Genomic DNA, 18699 nt, shown 5'->3' on the forward strand with positions numbered 1-18699 from the left:
CTTTTTTTGTATGTCACGCTTGCTTGTTATTGGTCTCTTGGGTTTTTTCAACCCACTATGCTACAATAGCAACTTTAGGGCAAAATAAAACCTATGTAAGACATGGCTGCAAAAAAGGAACTGATTTTTGAATCTTACTTTGACATTTTGCCATGCTTGCTTGCTGTGACTCCATAAAGGTGTTAGAACCTACCCTTTCTGGCAGCCACCCTGTGCAGGAGGAGTCTGCATTCATGGCATAACTGCTGTCCCCAAGGAGTTATGCTCCAGGGGACAGTGGGAAGTCAGGAACTGTTATTATTTTAGGATGCAGTGCCAGAGGCTGTGGAGATGGTGGAGTCTTGCAGAAGATGTGATGCTGGGGGAAGGTGCTATCACTGGGCCTCAATCCATGCTAAGCAAATACAGTGGTTGCTGGTGAAAGAATTTATGCAGTCATTCCCCAATCTGGTTTAGTACACTTGAGTTGGATACACAGAATAATTTAGGTTGATTGGGACTACTAGAATTACTTAATTTTGATGGAAATTGATTCAAACTTAAAGATGTGAAAATTGGAGGCTTAAGTGATGCTAGGTGAATATGGGAAAGTTCTTGGTGCTTTCCAGAGCCACCTGTTTGCCCTGCTTCCATGCAGGAAGACAAAGCAGTGATGTTTTATCCTGTGGACTGCAATGCAAAAGCCCCCAAAGCAGAATTGGGACGGGTGGCTGTTAGTAGGAGCCTATCTCTATGACCTCTATCCTTCATTTATAATAAAGCACTTCATGAACAGTGTGGTGGGACAAGAGTCATCATCAGCCAGAATTGGTCAGAAGGGAGCAGCTGAATTCAATTTCCTCTTCCACATCTCACCTGGATGCTAGTGGAGACATTAGTAGGGCCTGAACTGCACTGATGACCATGTGTCTAGAGGGCTGTATATGAATACTCTGCTTTTGTCTTGTTGAACTTGAGCAGGATTTTTCCTAGATTGTGCTAAGCTTTATTAATCAACTCATCAAGATCTGAAGTGAAGTAAAAAAGAATAGGTTTCTTAATTTTGTAAGCAGAAAGCAAGTGAGAACAATTGCAAACAGAAGACCCAGAAACAGCTGCCGCACAAAACATACTTGCATCATTTTATTTTCACTCAGTCTTACTTAGTTCTACTGCTCAGATCTGAAGTGTGGCACAGTAGGAAGCTCAGAATGCAACTGAGTATTGCCTAACAGTAATGAGACTTAGCTACAGCATCTCTTGTTAAATCTTGTTAATTGGGACAAGACAGCCTGGCTGCACATCATTGTGTTGAGATTTAGAAACACTCTATGGTAGTTACAGTAAAGAGGAACAGCAAGACACTGATAGCTGCAATTTTTTTTAATTGAAAAAAACACACACGTGTTTGTTTAGACTCTGTAGTAGAGGAAGGATTTGTTGTAGCCTTTTGGGTTTCGAAGTAGTCATGCATTCCTGTAAATTGGTGTTTCTCAAACCTTGTGAAGGCATGGCCTCCCTTTTTGTATCATCTGTCTTTATTGGCAGCAGCTCAGTTTTCTCTGGGGGAGGGAAATCAGAAGGCTTTGTAATTACTGGCTACAAGTGCTTATGGACAGTGAGCTGTGTCCAGCAATTAAAGGTATTTAGCTGTTCCCTTCCTAACACAAACACTTCCAGACAGTAATTACAGCCTGCTTTGCACTTTGCTGTCCTTGAGGAGGATTCCCCATGGCCCTTTTGCGACTCCTAAGGGTACTGTTGCTTAGAATTTGAGAAACACTGCTGTAAACCAAACAGGAGCACGAGATAATACCTAATTTATGCAAAGCTGCTGTGCAAATAAGGTGCACCGTATGCTCTGAAGACTTTCCATGCACTGGATACTTTCTCTTCTTACACTTTTGTTAATTGGTGTAGTGTGGCTCGTTCACACAGTATTTCAGTATGGCTGCATGCAGTATATCAGTCTGAGATGCTGTGTTGCTATTCAGCAGTAGCACCTGCATAACACGTCAAAGAAAAATGAGATTTACTGTTGGAAAAAAAAAAATCAGATTTAGCTCTAATGTTACAGGACACTGTACTGTCCTTTTATGTATTCATTGCTTCTGTTCTTAGTTGCCTCTTACTATATGTTATATACCAAATTTCAGTTTGCATGCAATCAGCTGTTTAGTTATGGCAGGAAAGAGATGTCTTTTGTGTGCTTTTCACTGAGTTGTATTATTTCCTACTGTATTCGTTTGTGATTCTAACCATTCCAGGGGAAGGAACATTAAACAGGTTGTAGTCATTGTTCTAGGATTTACAAGAACCTGAGATGAAGTGGCACTGTGTGTTTTTTAGGATATTTTCCAACCCTACCCATGCCAAGGCCATTAGCTGAAGAACATCTGCCCTGTAATATTCTTGTGTGGAAGTTAGAAAAATAAACATTTGAAGGTTGCTTATTACATTGGAAAGAACCTAAACCCATGTGCAGCTTCCTGACCTAACTGTATTTAATGCTAAGAAGTGTGTGGCCCTTGTGCCAGGAGTGCTCCTCACTGCTCCTCAGACAGGCTCTGCTGGGAAGCAGTGTCTTCCAGGGCCATATCTTCTTGGCTGGCCCTCCTGCACTCCACATTCCGACTCAGGAACAGTGCATGGGCCGGACCTGCCTCCTGCTGGGCTCTTGGCTCTGTAGTATCTGTTGCTTCACAGGTCTCAGTGACTTGCTGGAAAGTAAGAAAGAAAAAGTCAACTAGTTTAGGAAATTTCTAAGTAACACTTCAGCTATTTTTTGAAGTGACGGGTGAAAAAAGTTAAAAAATTGACGTAGGGATGTCATTCTGTGAAACTCCATGGGATTCTTAACATGCATTATTCACAAGGGAGTTCTGAAGAGGTATACTTGTCACACTTTGTGTAACGCATAAATTTGGAAGGAAAAGCAGACCAGGAGCTGGAGGTTTAGTACCACAGATGTACATGTATAGAGAACTGTAAAAGAATTTGGATTGAAAAGGACTTCTGGAGGTCATCCAGTCCAAACTGCTGCTTCAAGCAGGGCTGACTTCTAAGTTGTTAAATCAGGTTGCTCTGGAGCTTGCTTTATACACCAAATTTTAAATCCAACTTACAAAGAAACCTTTTCATCAAAACTGGAATGCAATTATCAGTCTGCAAACGTTAAGCACAGTGCCACCCCACTGTAAGGAGTCCATTAGGATAAAAGCATTACAGAACTTTGCTGTGTGAATGTTGAAATGAAACGCTTCCTCTTTACTGCTTTCAATCTAACAGGCACCTGGACTCCGAGCAGGCACTTTGGCCAGGATTCACCTCATCTAAATTTCACCATGTGGTCTTGCTGTGTCATTTAGGCTACCAATGGTTGGCAGAGAGATACAAGTCTCCCAGGGGAGAATTTCCTTGTAATAGCTCCAAGGATGAAGTGGATGGAGGCCTCTTCACTGAAAACAGAAGCCTCAACAGCAACCTACTGAGACATCCTGCCCAAATTTTAGCCTAAAGTTTGACAAGGTGAATCCTACCATTAGTACTCAGTATCACAGACTGGCTGAGTTCTTGCAAATTAGGCCATAAACTCCTGAGAGTTGGAATTGTGCCTTCTCATTGCATATATTCAGCTGCAGAAATAGTAATACTTGTTACTGTAAAAATGCAGGATTGGACCCAGGTGAGTAACATTCAGCTGACTCCCATTGAAGTTCATGGTGAAACTCTGGGGAAAACCATACCACACATGGTATTTTTGGGTTGAGAGCAAAATACGCTCAGGCCAAGGAGCTTTTCACACTTGAGGTTGGGAGAACTCTTTGGAAACTAGGGAAGTTATATACAGTTCAGGAGCACAGTAAAAGAAAAGTGCTTGGGACTTATATCTGCAGTTTTCCCCTGTCATCAGTTTGGTTTCCATTTTGATTGCCAAATGCAGAAGTCTGCCTAATTATGTTGTCTAATTGCAGTCACCCTTTATTTCTAGTCCATCTTCTCATATTTCTGCTTTCTGGTGCTGAGGTCAATTTTCAAAATTCAGGGCAGCAATGGATAGCAACCAAAGTTAAATAAATACACTTAAATAAACAATAAAAGAGTAACTCTACAACGTGAATTGAAATTTTCAGGGAAGACAGGAATAAAACTGTGGGCATGTGGCGGAGAAGGCTGTAAGTTTTTTTGTGTGTAGTGTTTTGCTCTTAGAAAATGCTTAATCACAGGGCATACCAGTTTCCTTTGGTAAATATTTCATACAGGATTCCTTTGACTGACTTTCAGCAACAAGGTTTCAGATCTTAGATTGAATTTCTGGTCAGAGAGAGGGACAGAACAAGTGCACTATTCAGGGGAAACCATTCCTTTTCCTGCAGATAAAATAATTCTAAGTCCTGCTGATTCCTTAAGTTTTAGCTTTTCTATTTTTGAGATTCTGTGCTGTCTAGGTGTGTACCTCTGAGCTTCATATTAAGTGCTAGCAAGTTTACTTTGCAGGGTAGGTAGACAAAATAATCCTTTTCCAGCTTGGGACCAAGGACAACTGTTACAAGCTTCAGGCCCAAAAAGTGGGGTACTGAAAAGAGCAGACGGGGAGGATGGGGCTTCATAACCCGAAGCTGTAATTGGACAATTATCCCAATATGCAAATGAACCAAAAACTTATAAAAGTGTGAAACCTTGTGACCAGTCATCCATTTTGAATCCATTTTGGGTTCATCTTGAGTGTAGCCCTGGCCAGGCTCTTGTACTGGCCAAGGTGTATCCTTTAAGGCCTTTTAATAAATACATACTTTATTCTTTTAACTCTGTCCAGTCTCTGTTCTAGGTCAGCCTCTCAAGGCATCACTGTATAAGAATTAAAGCAGGCAAGGAAGGAGCTATTTAGACTGCTGTGATGGTACTCATCACCTGGGCTGCAGAAATTGGAGATGTAAGTCCCTGTTTTGAGTGAAAGGAAAAGCAACTTTACCCCAGTTTGTAATTTCAGGTTACAACAGCCCCCCCATCAGTTACTCACAAATGATCTCACAGACACACTAATACCAAACAGTCACATTGTGATGCAGCAAAATCCCCCAGAAATACCAGAATCCCAACACTGGTTTGGAAAAAACTGTTCTCTGACCACTGAGAAGGAAGAAAGAGGACAGTTAAGGAGGAGACAGGTGAGCAGAGCAGGACTCCCACTCAGCAGTGGTGTTTCAGCTTCAGCCTTACCCGAGCTGCCTGGCTTGCTGCTCTGGCAGAGGGCCCCATGGCGATGTTCATGCTGCTGGATGACTGCGTGTCGCTCGTGTTGCCTCCGTCTGCAGCCGAGAGCCCAGAAATCACCAAAGCACTTGAAAAACTTCTCTTGCCAAACAGCAGGCTGAGAGTTGAGCTGGTGGAGGAGGCCAGGCTGGACCTGAGCATTGCTGCAGCTCGGTCCTGCACAGTCAGCTGGCCAGCAACAGGAACAGCAGGGGACTGAGAAAACACAGATGTTGCAGAGTTGTGGAATGATAGCTGACTACTAGAAAGCCTTTGGGCAATTTCGTGGGCAGATGTAGATGTTTGGATGAAAGGCTGCCGGCTTTCTACAATTGGTCCAGAGTGACTTGAAGCAGGGGGCCTTTGGTTTAAAGCAGTGTGTGCCTGGACAGACTGACTCCTGGGTTTTCTCCTGCCTTCAAAAGAAAGATTAATATATTTAAGTAAGTGGCATTCTGATGAACTCCATGCTATTGACAGTGTCCCATGTGTACATATTATTGTTGGCATATTACCACTGGTTTTATTAGCATAAGAACTCCAAGAACAGCAAAAGTAACAAACGCCTAAACCTATGAATCTTTCTGTGTTTTCCACTACAGGTGTTCTAAGTTATGGTCAAAGTAGCTCTAGAGGTTGTGCACTGAGTCAGAAGACAGGGAAATGAGGAGCACTCTAATGACAGGCTCACAGGTGTTCTGCTATGTACAGTTTAATCAGCCTAGTGAATGATCGAGCATAGTGTTGCTGTAACTCTGCTCCCCTTTGACAACCACACTAATGGAATGTTGAATATCCACCTTAAATGGCTTGGTATAATTAAATGCAACAATAAAACCAAAAACCTCTATGTTAAAACAATGGCACGTTTAAAAGAATTATTCCTGCATATGAGGAGAGAGAATTTGAAAATTCAGCCAGGAGGAAGAATACAACATTCAAGCCACAAGATAGTTTTTAAGACTAACAGTAAACTCTGAGTTCCAAGAGAGACGTTTACAATACGCCACAGACGTGAAAAGATGTGAATGCTTTTAGGTAGGCTACACTATGAGAGGTCTGAATGAGACCCACATAAGACTCTTGTCCCTTTCTGGGAAGCATCTCTATGCAGCCACCACTGGATACAGGATTCTGACATGCCTAGACAAATCCTTTCTATACAAATACATCCCCATATTTAACATTTACACCAACACCTTCTGTCATTCAAGCAAGCATTTTCTGTATTTCTTATGCTTGTGTATTTGAATAGCCATAGAATGAAAAATCAATCATAAAATACTGGCCAGTGAACCCACCAGACGCCAGCTTGTACTCCTCAGGCATTCTGCCATGGGTTGGTGTGTGCCACAGATCTCAGCAGAGTTCACTGTTTCTGTAGACAGGCTCTAACCCAGGCACACACAGCAAATACCCAGTCACAAAAGTGCCTGCTTGGTTTTTTTTGCTCTCCAGGAAACTCCAAACATTAACACAAGCTGGCATTTTGGTTTCCTAGCTGTAGGGTGGGGAGTTGATGCCAGGAAATCTGTTGAGAGCCATCAACACAGAAACAAGTTTTTCTGGCAGGCATTTCCAGGCTGTTGGTAATTTTTTTTCTTTTTGCTTTGGTTTTCCCCAATACCTGAACTCCTCCAAATACTGAAATTTTGCTGGCATAAAGGAATATAAATCTCACGCTATCTTCTAAAAACATGACTGCTGAATTCACGCAGGTTCCAGCAATGCAGAATTTCACATCCAGGCCATTTACATCATATGTCTGAAACATGATGTTTTACATCCACAGACCCGCTTTTCAGAGGCTGGCATCATTATCCCCATTTTTCAAATGCTGAAGCAAAGAGAATTTAGGTAACTTGGCACAGAGTCAGATGAGCAGAGCTGGGCTACAACCTAATTGGAGCTCACTAAAACCTAGTTGGTTTGGCAAGTGTTGGACACTTTCACACCTCATTTACAATGTATCTTTAGCTCTATTTATATACTTCAAATAATAATATAAAAAAAAATTCCTAAGTAATAAGAGCCCCAATATCTCTGCTGGAGAATGATGGGACAGACACACATGGCTCTTGGAAGCTCCTGGACAACACTCTCAGGCACAGGATGTGATTCTTGGGGGGGTCCTTGTAGAGCCAGGAGTTAGACTTCAATGGTTCTTGTAGGTGCCCCCCACCTCAGGATATTCTGTGATTCCATGGCCCCTGTGCACTGCTCTGCCAGTGCCCTCTGTCCTTGATGTGCAGTGAGGGGCGCCAGGCCCGGCTGCTGTGTCTGCAGCTGTGTGCGTGTTTGGCCTCTGCAGGGATTCAGGCTCTTCAAACCCTGGGGTTCTGCTCAAGTGCTTGGGTTTCTACATCTGATGGTATTTCAAGAGGTTGCCTTTCTTAAATAAAAAGAAAGGACTGGATTTAAGAACAGAGGGGCTGTGGTGTGTTACTAACATGGCTAACATGGCCAAACATCTGTGATTTAAATTGGGAAGCTGACCCCTGTCCAAAAGTATTCTATATTCATCCCAAATGCAGTGGTTGGAGCATTGGGCAGGAGACCACCCGCATCCACACCTAAAAAACTCTGTCCCTGAGAAAAACAAAGGCTGTTCTATAAACTGCATCATGAAATAAGGAAACTTTGGGGGAGAACCCCACATGTTTCCAGTGCTCCTGATTTTGGCTGCACTTTCATATAGGGCTTTCATTGCAATTTGCAATTTTTCAGACTCAGTGGTACCAGGCTGCAAAACGCAGTATGAAATATGAAAAAGTTAAATGCACTTTATACACAGTTTATGAATCTAGAAGGCATTGCTATGATTATCTAGTCTGCTGTCCTATATAGCATGGGCCATAGGATTTCCCAGAATTAATTCCTGTGTAGTTTTATTAATTGTTACTTTAATTTTAAAAAATGCATCCTGCATCTCCAGTCACGGAGAATCCACATTAACCCTTAGTTTCTTGTTTCACTATTTATTTACTCTCTTAATATTAAAAATGTGTTCTTGATTTCAAATCAGAATTTGTTTAGTTTTGTTACATCCAAGTCTGCTGAGACCAATGGTCTCTGGTCAGCTTTTGTTGCCCAGGTAAATACTTACAGACTATGATCAAGGCATCTCTTACAATACCAATTGCTGGAAAGCATTTTATTTTTCAATACAAGTCGTATTCCCCAGAATTTTGATCATTTTTTGTCTCTTCTTTGAAGTGCTTCCAAACTAAAAATGTCCTTAAATTAGGGCACTGGGACTGTGTGTGGCAGGACAACAATATTATTATTTTAAACAGCATAGATAAGTTCTTTTCCAATGCTGTGGTATTGCCTTGATGTCCTGATACTTATTGAAGATCGAACAGAGCTTGTTTTTTAACCAGCTCTCTTAAAACCCTTCTTGAATGAGTCATTTGACTTTGCTCAATTAAGCATATACCTTTGATAGCCACTCTTTCATGTTCTTTGTAGCTGTTAGGATGGAAGGAACTGTTTCATGATCAGATCATAGAAATAAATTATCTGTGTTTTTTCTCCAAAATAAAACAGACATTTATTTTCTTGTTTCTACATACTGCATATTGGCAACTCTGCCTTTCTATACAGTGACAGATCAAGACCACTGCTAGGATTTCTATGGCTTCTAAATACTCTAAAAATAAACAGCCATAAGCTCACTTTCATCTTTATGTCCCTAATGGCCCTAGCCAAAAAATTCTTGTTTCATTCTCTACAGCGTATTAGGAGTGAATATGGATTTCCATTTGTACCATTTCCTTGGATTTGCTGTGCACGTCTTAACAAAAGCCAGGTTGCTTTTCTTATCTAAGAGTGACTTTGTCTCTTGATTATGTTTTTCTGGGCATCCAATCAATATGTTCTTTTGAACAACTCACAATTAACTTACTTTATTGTAGGGTATGCTCAGGATCATTATATCACAATTAAGCTCGCTACGCTGATTACTGTGGTGTCAAGTTATGAGTATGCACATGGGGATTCCTCCAACACTAGACACAATTAAAAGCTGCAGTTATTTTATTCTTGCAATGTGATTTATATTCAGGGCAAGGTTTATTCCAGTACTGCCCATTATCTTTAATGATACGTCAAAATGATCTAACAGGAAACAAACAAGTGTCAACCCCTCAAGTTCTCTGCTTTAATTTATACAATAATGCTACAAACTTGTTGAAATGTAGAGTTGATTTGGTTTACATTACAAGTCCTGATCCCACAGTGATAGATCTCACAGTCACCCGCTAGCAAACTTAGAGTCCTAGAACGTTTTGGGTTGGAAGGGACCTTAGAGCTTGTCTAGTTCCAACCTCCCTGCTGTGGACAAGGACACCTATTACTAGATTAGGTTGCTCAAAGCCCCATCTAACCCAGCCTTGCATATTTGCAGGAATGGGGCATCCACATTTCTCGGGGGCAACATGATCCAGTGCCTCACTGCCCTCACAGTATTTTTTTCCTAATATCCAATTAAATCCTTAAACCTCTTTCAGTTTGAAGCCATTCCCCCTTGTTCACTCCACATTCTTGTAATAAGTCACTTTCCATCTTGTGAACTCCCTTCAGGTACTGGAAAGTCACAATTAGGTCATCCCAAAGCCCTCTCTTCTCCAGGTTGTACAAATCCAATTCTCTTTGCCTTTCCTCATACATAATCATCTTAGTATCCCTTCCTTGGACCTGCTCCAACGAGTTTATCTTCTTCCTGTGCTGGCACCCCAGAGCTGGATGCAGGGTTCCAGGTGGGCTCTCAGCAGAGCAGAGGGGCAGAATGCCCTCCCTGCCCTGCTGCCCACACTGCTTTGGATGCAGCCCAGGACACGTTTGGCTCTCTGGGCTGGGAGTGCCCATGGCTGGGGCATGTCCAGTCTCTCCCCCATCCCCATCCCCAGGTCCTTCTCACTGCTCTCCATCTGTTCATCCCCAGCCTCTGGTGATACCGGGGATTCCCCTGACCCAAGTGCAGCACCTTGCACTGTTAAACTGCATGAGATTCCCCTGGGCCCACTTCTTGAGCTTGTGCAGGTCCCTTTGGATGGCATCCCCATCCTTCAGTTGTGTCAACTGCACCACTCAGCTCAATGTCATCTGCATATTTGATGAGGGTGCACTTAATTCCTTTGTCTATGTCATTAATGAAGATATTAAATAACAATGGTCCCAGTATGGACTCCTGAGGGACACCACTTATCACTGATGTCCATCAGGACTCTAGACCATTGACCACTACCCTCTGGATATGACTCTCCAAACAACTGCTTATCCTTATCCTTATTACTTAACATACATTTCCAATGTAAAGACCACTAGTTCCACCTTGTGAATATGTCTGAAGCACTTTTGAATCCATAATTTGAGAAGGGCTCAGCTGTTAGTTGACAGAATGATTGGCAACATTTAATTTTCTCTTGGTAACTGCTATATAGGCATAAGAAGCTATTTTCCATTTGTTTGTTCTCCACATGCACTGATGAGCAGCCAAACCAATTCCTCAAATAAATTGCCATGGTCCTTCCAAGATAATTAAGATTTTTGCATGCTTTCTTTCTGCTGTTCCCAGCCAACAATAAGCAGAGGTTCACTGTGGTACAGGCTCCCTGCATGGCATGTGTACACTCCCTCCCATCTGCATTTCTCATTCTGGCATTCTTAGTGGCACCTACTAGGCCAAAAATTACCCATAATGGACTTTGACAGTGGAACCTTTGGTGAATCACATTTGTGTTACACCCTCCCAGTAATACCTGGAACAATATTGGGAAGCCATCTCCTACATATTCTTGGTCATTAGGAGAGACAAACTGCACTCTCTAAAATTACTTTTCCACTGGATTTGAGGACTCCCCAAAGGCACCTGCCCTCATGACCCCCCCCAGGAGAAGACTCCAGAGAAAGGCAAATAAATTGTGCAAATACCTGCCCGCTGATGGACCTCTTGAGATGAAGTTTGCAGCTGAGGGGTTCCATCCCTGGTGGGCTGTGAGCTACTGCTCTGGCTTGAATTCCCTGTGGAATTGTTGCTAGATGAAGACCCCCCTGCACTATCCACATCTTCAACATTGCCTCTCTCATGGTGAGCTGCTGCATGGCAGTCCTTTCGCATTCTGTTCGCAGGAACACACACAGGGTCAGCCTCTTGTTACACATGAAAATTGGTGTCACCACTGTTAGGTGCCCTCAAAGAGTGCTCTCTCTCACACCACTGCAGGTCTTCTGACATGTTGAGATGGCAAGGATAAGCTTTCTTGAAACAAAATTGTATACGACACAAGCCAATTGTCTGCGTTTATTGGCTTTGGAATCCTGAAATACTTTAGGGATCTTTATCTAATGTTACAGTGATCTCCCAAGATTAATTTCTGCATGAAGTAACCAAGTAGCAAAGAGGAATGTGCTGGAGAGAGCTCAGAGGGATGGGCTGCATGGTGGGAAACTACCATGTTAAGCCATTAGATACAATATTGACATTTTAACACAGGTCTTGGTACATGAGCTGGCTCCCATCATGTCTCCATGGTGCCCTGCCTTTCCTCAGCTACAGCGGCAGCAGGACAGGGAATGAGGCAAGGGAGCTGTTGTTGTGTGAAAAGTGCAAGTAGGAATGGGAGATGCAGTGTCAGGTAGTGATCATGCATAGCTAGGGGAAGTCAGGCAGTTTTGGTGAATAGCAAGTACATTTTTAGGTGTGCTTTGGTCAAGAACAATAACTTGGGGGTGGATATCTAACTGCTGAACCTTCAGAGCATAACTCACCAAAATCCACCAGCACATTTACTCATGGTCAGAGTTACAGAAAAGATACTCTTATTTAGATGGCATAAACAGTAAAATTCCATGGAATGAGGGAAGTGTCTGTAGTGCAGTGTGATTTGAATGACTCTTGTTGAACATGTAGAAAGCTTTGTCATGAATGAGTTAATGGATTTTCTTTCTGTTCTATTTGTAGCACTATTTTGTTATATTCTAAATTACTTACAATTAATTTTTTTACTCATAGATAACAATACAAAATTACTCTCTTTTAACAGAAAATACAATGAAACTGAGACTGCAGGGTCTCTTATCAGCATAGCCAAAATTAAACACCTACCTTAACCACTTGGATTTGAACCACTTTTTAATGTTGTCCAAACTGACAGGTCCCCCCCAAATGTTCCTCAGTTGGCTGTGTGTCCCAAGGTACGAGGTGGTTAAGGGGGAAACATACATTGGATATCCCAGTGGCTGATCACATGAAGAATTAATTAAGTTCCGCAACACCTGTTTATTGTTCTGGATGCTTCCTCTCTCGGGGTTACGATTGCGTAAGAAAATCAGTTCCTGCTGCTGGCCAGCCCAAAGCCCTCTGACACACTCCTTGTTGACCTGCAGGTGGGTTAAAACATGCAGATCATGCAAAAGCACTTGCTACTCAAGATGCAGAACTACAGGATCTAAGTAGAACAGCAGTGGCTGAGTGTGCAAACACATCATGATGTCTTTGCACCCACAGCTTTTTATGAACTTTTGCAGTGACTCCCTGGTAAAGCCTGGAATGTTATTTCAGAGACACAAATGTGGGTGGCAAAATGGAAGTAGATTGAAGAGAGCTCTTTTGGCCTCCAGTCTCTACTCTAAAAACTACTATTAACTTCTCCTTTCGACCACATTACTCAGAATTAATACTAGTTACCACAGCCCGAAATTACTGCAGTATTAGAAAGATGGCATATGTACCTTGATCACCTTGAAGCTCAGGTAGCTTTTGTGGAGCATGATAACTTTATATTCATCTGCTCCTTCATCTACCACGTGTCTGAGAGTCAGCAGCTCCTCCCGGTTGGACAGGACTGCGCTGCGCCAGGCTGGGTCCCCTTCGTGACAAATCACAACCTTTTCTTCAAAGGATTGGATGGCTTCATACAAAACTGCTGGGTCCTCATACTCATCTGGGCACGTGAACTGGTCCTGCTCGTACAGGAAAAAGTATTGAACAGGTCAGGTACATTTGTGAAAACACAAACTATAGACAGTAAACAAAATATTGCCTTCCAAACAGTTGCCAGCTAGCACTCTCTAAGTGACTTGACACTTGCTAAAGAGTGTCTTTTGGGAGCTTCATTTAACAGTGATATAGAAAGGTACAATTTCAGTTTTATTGTAACCTGTTCTGATCCCATGACTACACTGGACAAAGGCATTTGGAAAATACCAGCCTATCTTTTTTTTTTAAATGGAGTGTGAAACTAGGGGAGGCAGAGCTTTTGGGTAAGCTGGAGAGAGATATCACCTAGGACAGTCCACAGTTCTTGTGGAAATTCTTATTTTAATTCACAAAACCCCATCAACAATAGCACAGACTGGGAATCCATCAGCAAATACCACAATACTGAAATTTCACCCAGCAGCACCACGGCCAGCGATAACATCATAAAATTATTGTGTCAAAGAAGCAGATACAAATTTACAGCAGTTCAGTAAGTAACATCTAGAACAATTATAAATATCACTAATAATAAAAGCATATGATACTAAATCATAATGTGCCAGAACAGGAACAAAATCAACTCCAAGCTATACAGAGCCTGACCTGAAATTAGCAGTGAAATCAGCATAATCAATGGATTTCCCTTCAATCTAGAAACCACCTTTATAGTATCCACACAAGTAAAATATTACAAGATTTTCTGCTTTCTTTTGATGAAAAATGCAGGGTCAAGCTCTGCAAAGTGGTTTCAAATGGGCAGATGGGGGTGCAGAAAAGAACATTAAGTGAATGCAAAATAAATAATTGCCAAACTCTTCCATCTTAGTGAATGATGTTTCTTAGAATAAGGTGGCAAGTACTCAATTTCCCTTTTTTTTTTTCTCCTTTGGACAGTTGCTAAGGTATCCTGCATTTTCCTAAGAAAACAGACTCAATAGTAAATGTTAAAATAAATACATAAATAGATGCCCTACCTGGTGCAGCTTCAGAGACATTCGGATTGCTGGGGCAACAACCTTGTGCAGCAGATCCATGTCAGCAAAGACCCACTCATCTTTGGCTGCTATCCGGAAATCTCCTTTAAACAGAGCATGGAGCCCATAAAGGAAAGAGTCCAGGCTGGAAGAGAAAGCAGCAGTCACTCCCAGGAGTCATTCCCATCTCTCCAAGGCAGATCTGTCCATCACCAACCTCCTGCTGACCTGTGCAGTGGCCAGTGACCCTCCGGCCCAGGGTGAGTGCCTGCCGTGGGCGTAAAGCTGGGGTCACATCGCATTTCTCTGACACAAAACCATTCCGTGGGAGAGGCAGTTTCTCTCTATGTGCTCTGTAAATGACTGGCCATGAGATGAATGGAATGAAGGATGTCCTCAGGATGGGTGACTGAGTCACAGAGTGCCTCAGGGCACTGCTTCTCTGCAGCTGTGCCAAAGGGACCAACCAGGTCAGAGTGCCAGCTACACTCCCTGTGCAGCCAGCAGAAGCTGCTTCCTTATTTCCTTATGAAAGAAGCTGCTTCCTTATTTCCTTATGAAAGTTTATCAATCAGTCCTGTTAACACTTCTCCTTGTAAATGAAAAATAATAATAGAAAAAAATACTTTCTGGAAATCCAAGACCTTTCTCACTACATTCAAACCTAAATGTGAACATTAAAGCAGATGTACTGAGAATACTAAATTTCAGAACTGTTCAGCAGACCAGGTGAGAGCAGGAATCAACCAACAGGTGCTTCCTACTCAAACAATGAGCCCTAAAGCAAACACACACTGAGTTTCTTTTTTGTAACATAGGAGACCAGATGTAGGCAGTTCTGCCTGGCCTTGCATGATGGCTTACCTGGAACTGAGATACAAGCACAAGGTAAAAGCTACAAAACCAGGTAGCTGTTAGAAGATGGCTGTGCAAGGGCTTTGTGAAGGGAAACCATCAGCCTTCAGCTCTGATCTGCACCCTGAATTACAGGACTCCCATGCCACTGTCACTTGTATAATGGTGTAGGTTACTGCTGTCCCAATGTTGCTCTGAAGAAGTGATCTCAAAATTGAGGAAAACAGAACCATCTGTTAAAAACAGGCATATCTTGCAAACCCACAGGATATGGTTTCATCTACCTGCTAAGATTTCACTCACTCTTACAACAGTTCATCTTCTAGATTGTAAAGACTCTGGGGAGAAGCCATATTAAGATGTTAGTAGTTTTCATTACTGCTCAGCCTTTCTCTAGAGGACACATAATCTTTCCACATAATTGAGCTTTCTTAATTATTTTTTAAAAAAGAAAAAAAATCTTTTCAATATATTCTCTTCTCAGAGAGAGGAAGAAGAGATTGGGAGAATGCCTGGCCAGCTTCAGCTGAAAGGCATTCTAATTTTGCTTTTGGTAGGTAGTATGTCTTAGAAATTAAATTGGAAATACATATGTTGTTATCAGAGAAACAACTGGATACTGATTTTCTCGATGAAAGCATCATGTAATACCAATCAACGAAGCAATGGGACCAAAACTAGCCAGAAAGGCAGGGCTGCTGTCACTGCTGGGAACATAAGGAGTACAGAGAAACTTTTACGAATTCTTAACTGATTTGCACTTATTAGCACTAAGTTATGTATGAAAACATGCCTGTGTGAGACAGACACACTCAGATCTTCAAAACATTCAAGCATTGATTTCAGTGGGAGTTATAATGTGTCCTTAAGGACTGAGTCCTGGTCCCCACTGACCTTCAATCCATCATCCCCACAGTTCAGAGAATCATAATATACTCAAACCCTGCTTAACAGCTAGGAAAGCCCTAAAATGAGCCAGCTGGGAGGGTGGGGGGAGAATGCTGAGTGTAGCCAGCATGGTGAAATGTGACTATGGCCCCTTTGAAAAGGCTACACATCAGGAAGGCTCCTTTCACTTGCCCACCCACCAGAAAACACCAGCATTCACAGCTGAATCCTTGCCTGGAAAAAAAACGTTCTGTAGCTAAATATTCTTCCCAGAATGAAATTTTAAAAGTTACCTTCAACTCTGCATCTAATGATGATCTGTAGTATAGTTTCTCCCCACACAACACCCCCTGTATTTGCTCTGAAAAGTTGGCTGGGATGAAGGGAGGAGTAGGCAGGAGAGAGAACTGGTTTTTACATCTTGGGAGGCTCTCAGAGTCAAATCTGAACACCAGAGCAGACACAGAGCTTGCATCCACATCAAAGTGCCTTACAGGCATCAGCAAACAGGCTGCTGTTAAGAGCAGCATGTGCTGAAGGCTGGGACTAGGACAGCCATGCAAACTGCAGCCCAGCATCAGCAGAGGGAGCAGGGGGAAGCACGTACAGCTCTCCCTGGGCTGAGGGGAGGCTCATCCATTTGTCATCCCTCTACATAACAAGTTCCCTAACTCAGGGGATTTTTAAGAACAAACATGACTGCTACAAGGAGCAAATCAGTGGTGGCAGTAGTTGTGAGAGGCTGAGAGTCAATTATTTTATGAATTGTATTTTCCACCAGAGCGGTCTGGAGGAGATTGCTGTATTCACAAAACCATGGGCATCTTTTATTCTCCTGACAATTGTAATGAGGCTTTTGGGTACATTCTGCCTATAATGTGACACTATCTCAAGCCATTGCTTCTGTAATATGCAGCCTCCTTAATCCATATAAGATACAGTTCTTGTTATTCTTCCCATTGTTATGCTCTCTCCTGAAGACACTAATGAGATTATTAGGAAGCTGTAAAAGTCAACCACTTTGATCTCAGGCCTGACTCTCAACCACTTTGATCTCAGGCCTCACTCAAGGTTGTTGCTGTTTTCTTGGCCCACTTTTAACATACCTCAATTAGTAATCTGCTGTAGTTACAGGCTGGTTCAAAATATTTTTAAAACAAGGTAAAATTACATGTCAAAGAAACAACGTTAATCTGTAAGAGACATAACTACAGTATCTGGCAACATTTCCAACCCTCGGAGCTAACAACCTGAAAAGCTGCTGTCACAACTGCAAGCTGCCTTAGAACAAGGCTGGTAGGTGCATGGGAACTGTCAGCTCCTTGAAGGTGCAGAAAAGAGGGGATTAGGTAGCACCACAAACACCAGAGGGAGGGCAACAGTGCCAAAGCAAATACTCCCTCCTACTGCACTCCTCATGCTGCTCCAAGAGCTGAAACTAAAAGCATTTAGTGCTGGCCTGAAAGCAGTATGGATGCAGACTAATGAGCTGGCGAATATCTCTGTGTGTATTTTGCATCTGCAGACCTTCTCCAGTGTTAACTGTAGGTTTATTTAAGGAATAAAGGGACAGGCATGTCTGTGAGCTAGTAATGACCTGAATGTCATAGTTCACCTGAAATATTTTCAGTGGTAGTCCTTCTAATTGGATATTTTAGATGACAGTGATTGTAAGCTAAGAGTCAAACTTTTCTGCCCTGCTCAGCTCTGGCAGACATCAAGCTGCACTGTCTGCTTGAACTCCCACAGCAGTGCAGCACCAGAGCAGCCCTGTGGTGCCATGGCTCTGTGTCTTCCCCTTCCCCCAAATGCTGGGCAGTGCAGTGGGGTGACCAGGTGGGAAGGGGCAAGTGGGGCCAGCTTCTTCCCTGGGTTTCAAAGTGAGCAGCAGTTCCTCCAGGCAGAGGCATTCCTTGGAATGATCCTTTGTCCAAACTGAGCTTGGGGAACCTGAGCAGCCAATCTTGGTAGTGTTGGAAGTATCTGATAAGAGATGCTTTATCAAGACACTTCTGTATTTTTCCCAATTTGAAATTTTTACTAAATATTTCTTTACTAGTAGCTTTAGTGGCTGAATAGAATTATTCTGTAATTTTTTAACAAATACACAACTAAACATATCACCCACATTTGAATAAATTAATGGTAATGTCATGTCATTCTTCAAATTGCATTTTGTGCAGGATGCCTCCTAATGACAGTTTAAAAGAGCAAGTGATTTGCATTGCAATGTTCTGCCTCCTTAATGATAATGCACTTATTATGTAATCTAGTGTTAATGTTAGGTTTCTACTGACATTTACATGAACAGGTACAGTGAATAATTATTTACATACATTATATAAGAGCATTTAAAATCTTGGTTTACACAGTGACATTTGCTGATTAATAGATTAGACAAAATCATGTGTAAATGAGTGCAAATTGATAGTTTGCATACACAATGTAAACTTGACTCTCAACTCTGTAGCCCACAGTAACATTACCTTTGCTCCACTGCACAGCAGTTGGATGACTGTCACCCCTCCAAGGACCAGATTTAGTCCAGAGAAAGTTTCCAACTACCTGCATAGTCACCTCTGAGAACAAAACATGAACTGCAGAGCACCCCATATTCTTGGGTGGTTTGCCTCCTCTGAACATCTGAAATGCTTCATACAGCGAGATGAGTGTGATGCCTACATGGCCCTCACACTTCAAACTCATCCCAAAAGCTCTAGCAATGCTGCACACAAGATGCTCCACAGAGAGAATTAATAGAAAGTC

At 42.3% G+C, this 18699-nt stretch overlaps 1 protein-coding gene across 2 annotated transcripts in view; it reads right to left on the minus strand.

Annotated features, from left to right (window-relative positions):
* Positions 1–1104: 1104 nt before the first annotated feature.
* Positions 1105–18699, minus strand: part of PCNX2 (pecanex 2) — a 151166-nt gene continuing 133571 nt past the window's right edge. For both annotated transcript variants that reach the window (XM_071431933.1, XM_071431942.1), the window contains 6 exons: positions 14191–14335; positions 12967–13197; positions 12341–12615; positions 11167–11354; positions 5200–5648; positions 1105–2699 (listed from right to left, as the gene is read on the minus strand). In XM_071431933.1, coding sequence (XP_071288034.1) covers positions 2526–2699; positions 5200–5648; positions 11167–11354; positions 12341–12615; positions 12967–13197; positions 14191–14335 — 1462 coding nt within the window. In that variant the 3' untranslated portion in view covers positions 1105–2525. The remainder of the gene's footprint in view (positions 2700–5199; positions 5649–11166; positions 11355–12340; positions 12616–12966; positions 13198–14190; positions 14336–18699) is intronic.

This window comes from Agelaius tricolor, unplaced genomic scaffold (genome assembly GCF_023055355.1).
Source record: "Agelaius tricolor isolate 1412-34295 unplaced genomic scaffold, bAgeTri1.0.p SCAF_1, whole genome shotgun sequence".
Taxonomy (NCBI): domain Eukaryota; kingdom Metazoa; phylum Chordata; class Aves; order Passeriformes; family Icteridae; genus Agelaius; species Agelaius tricolor.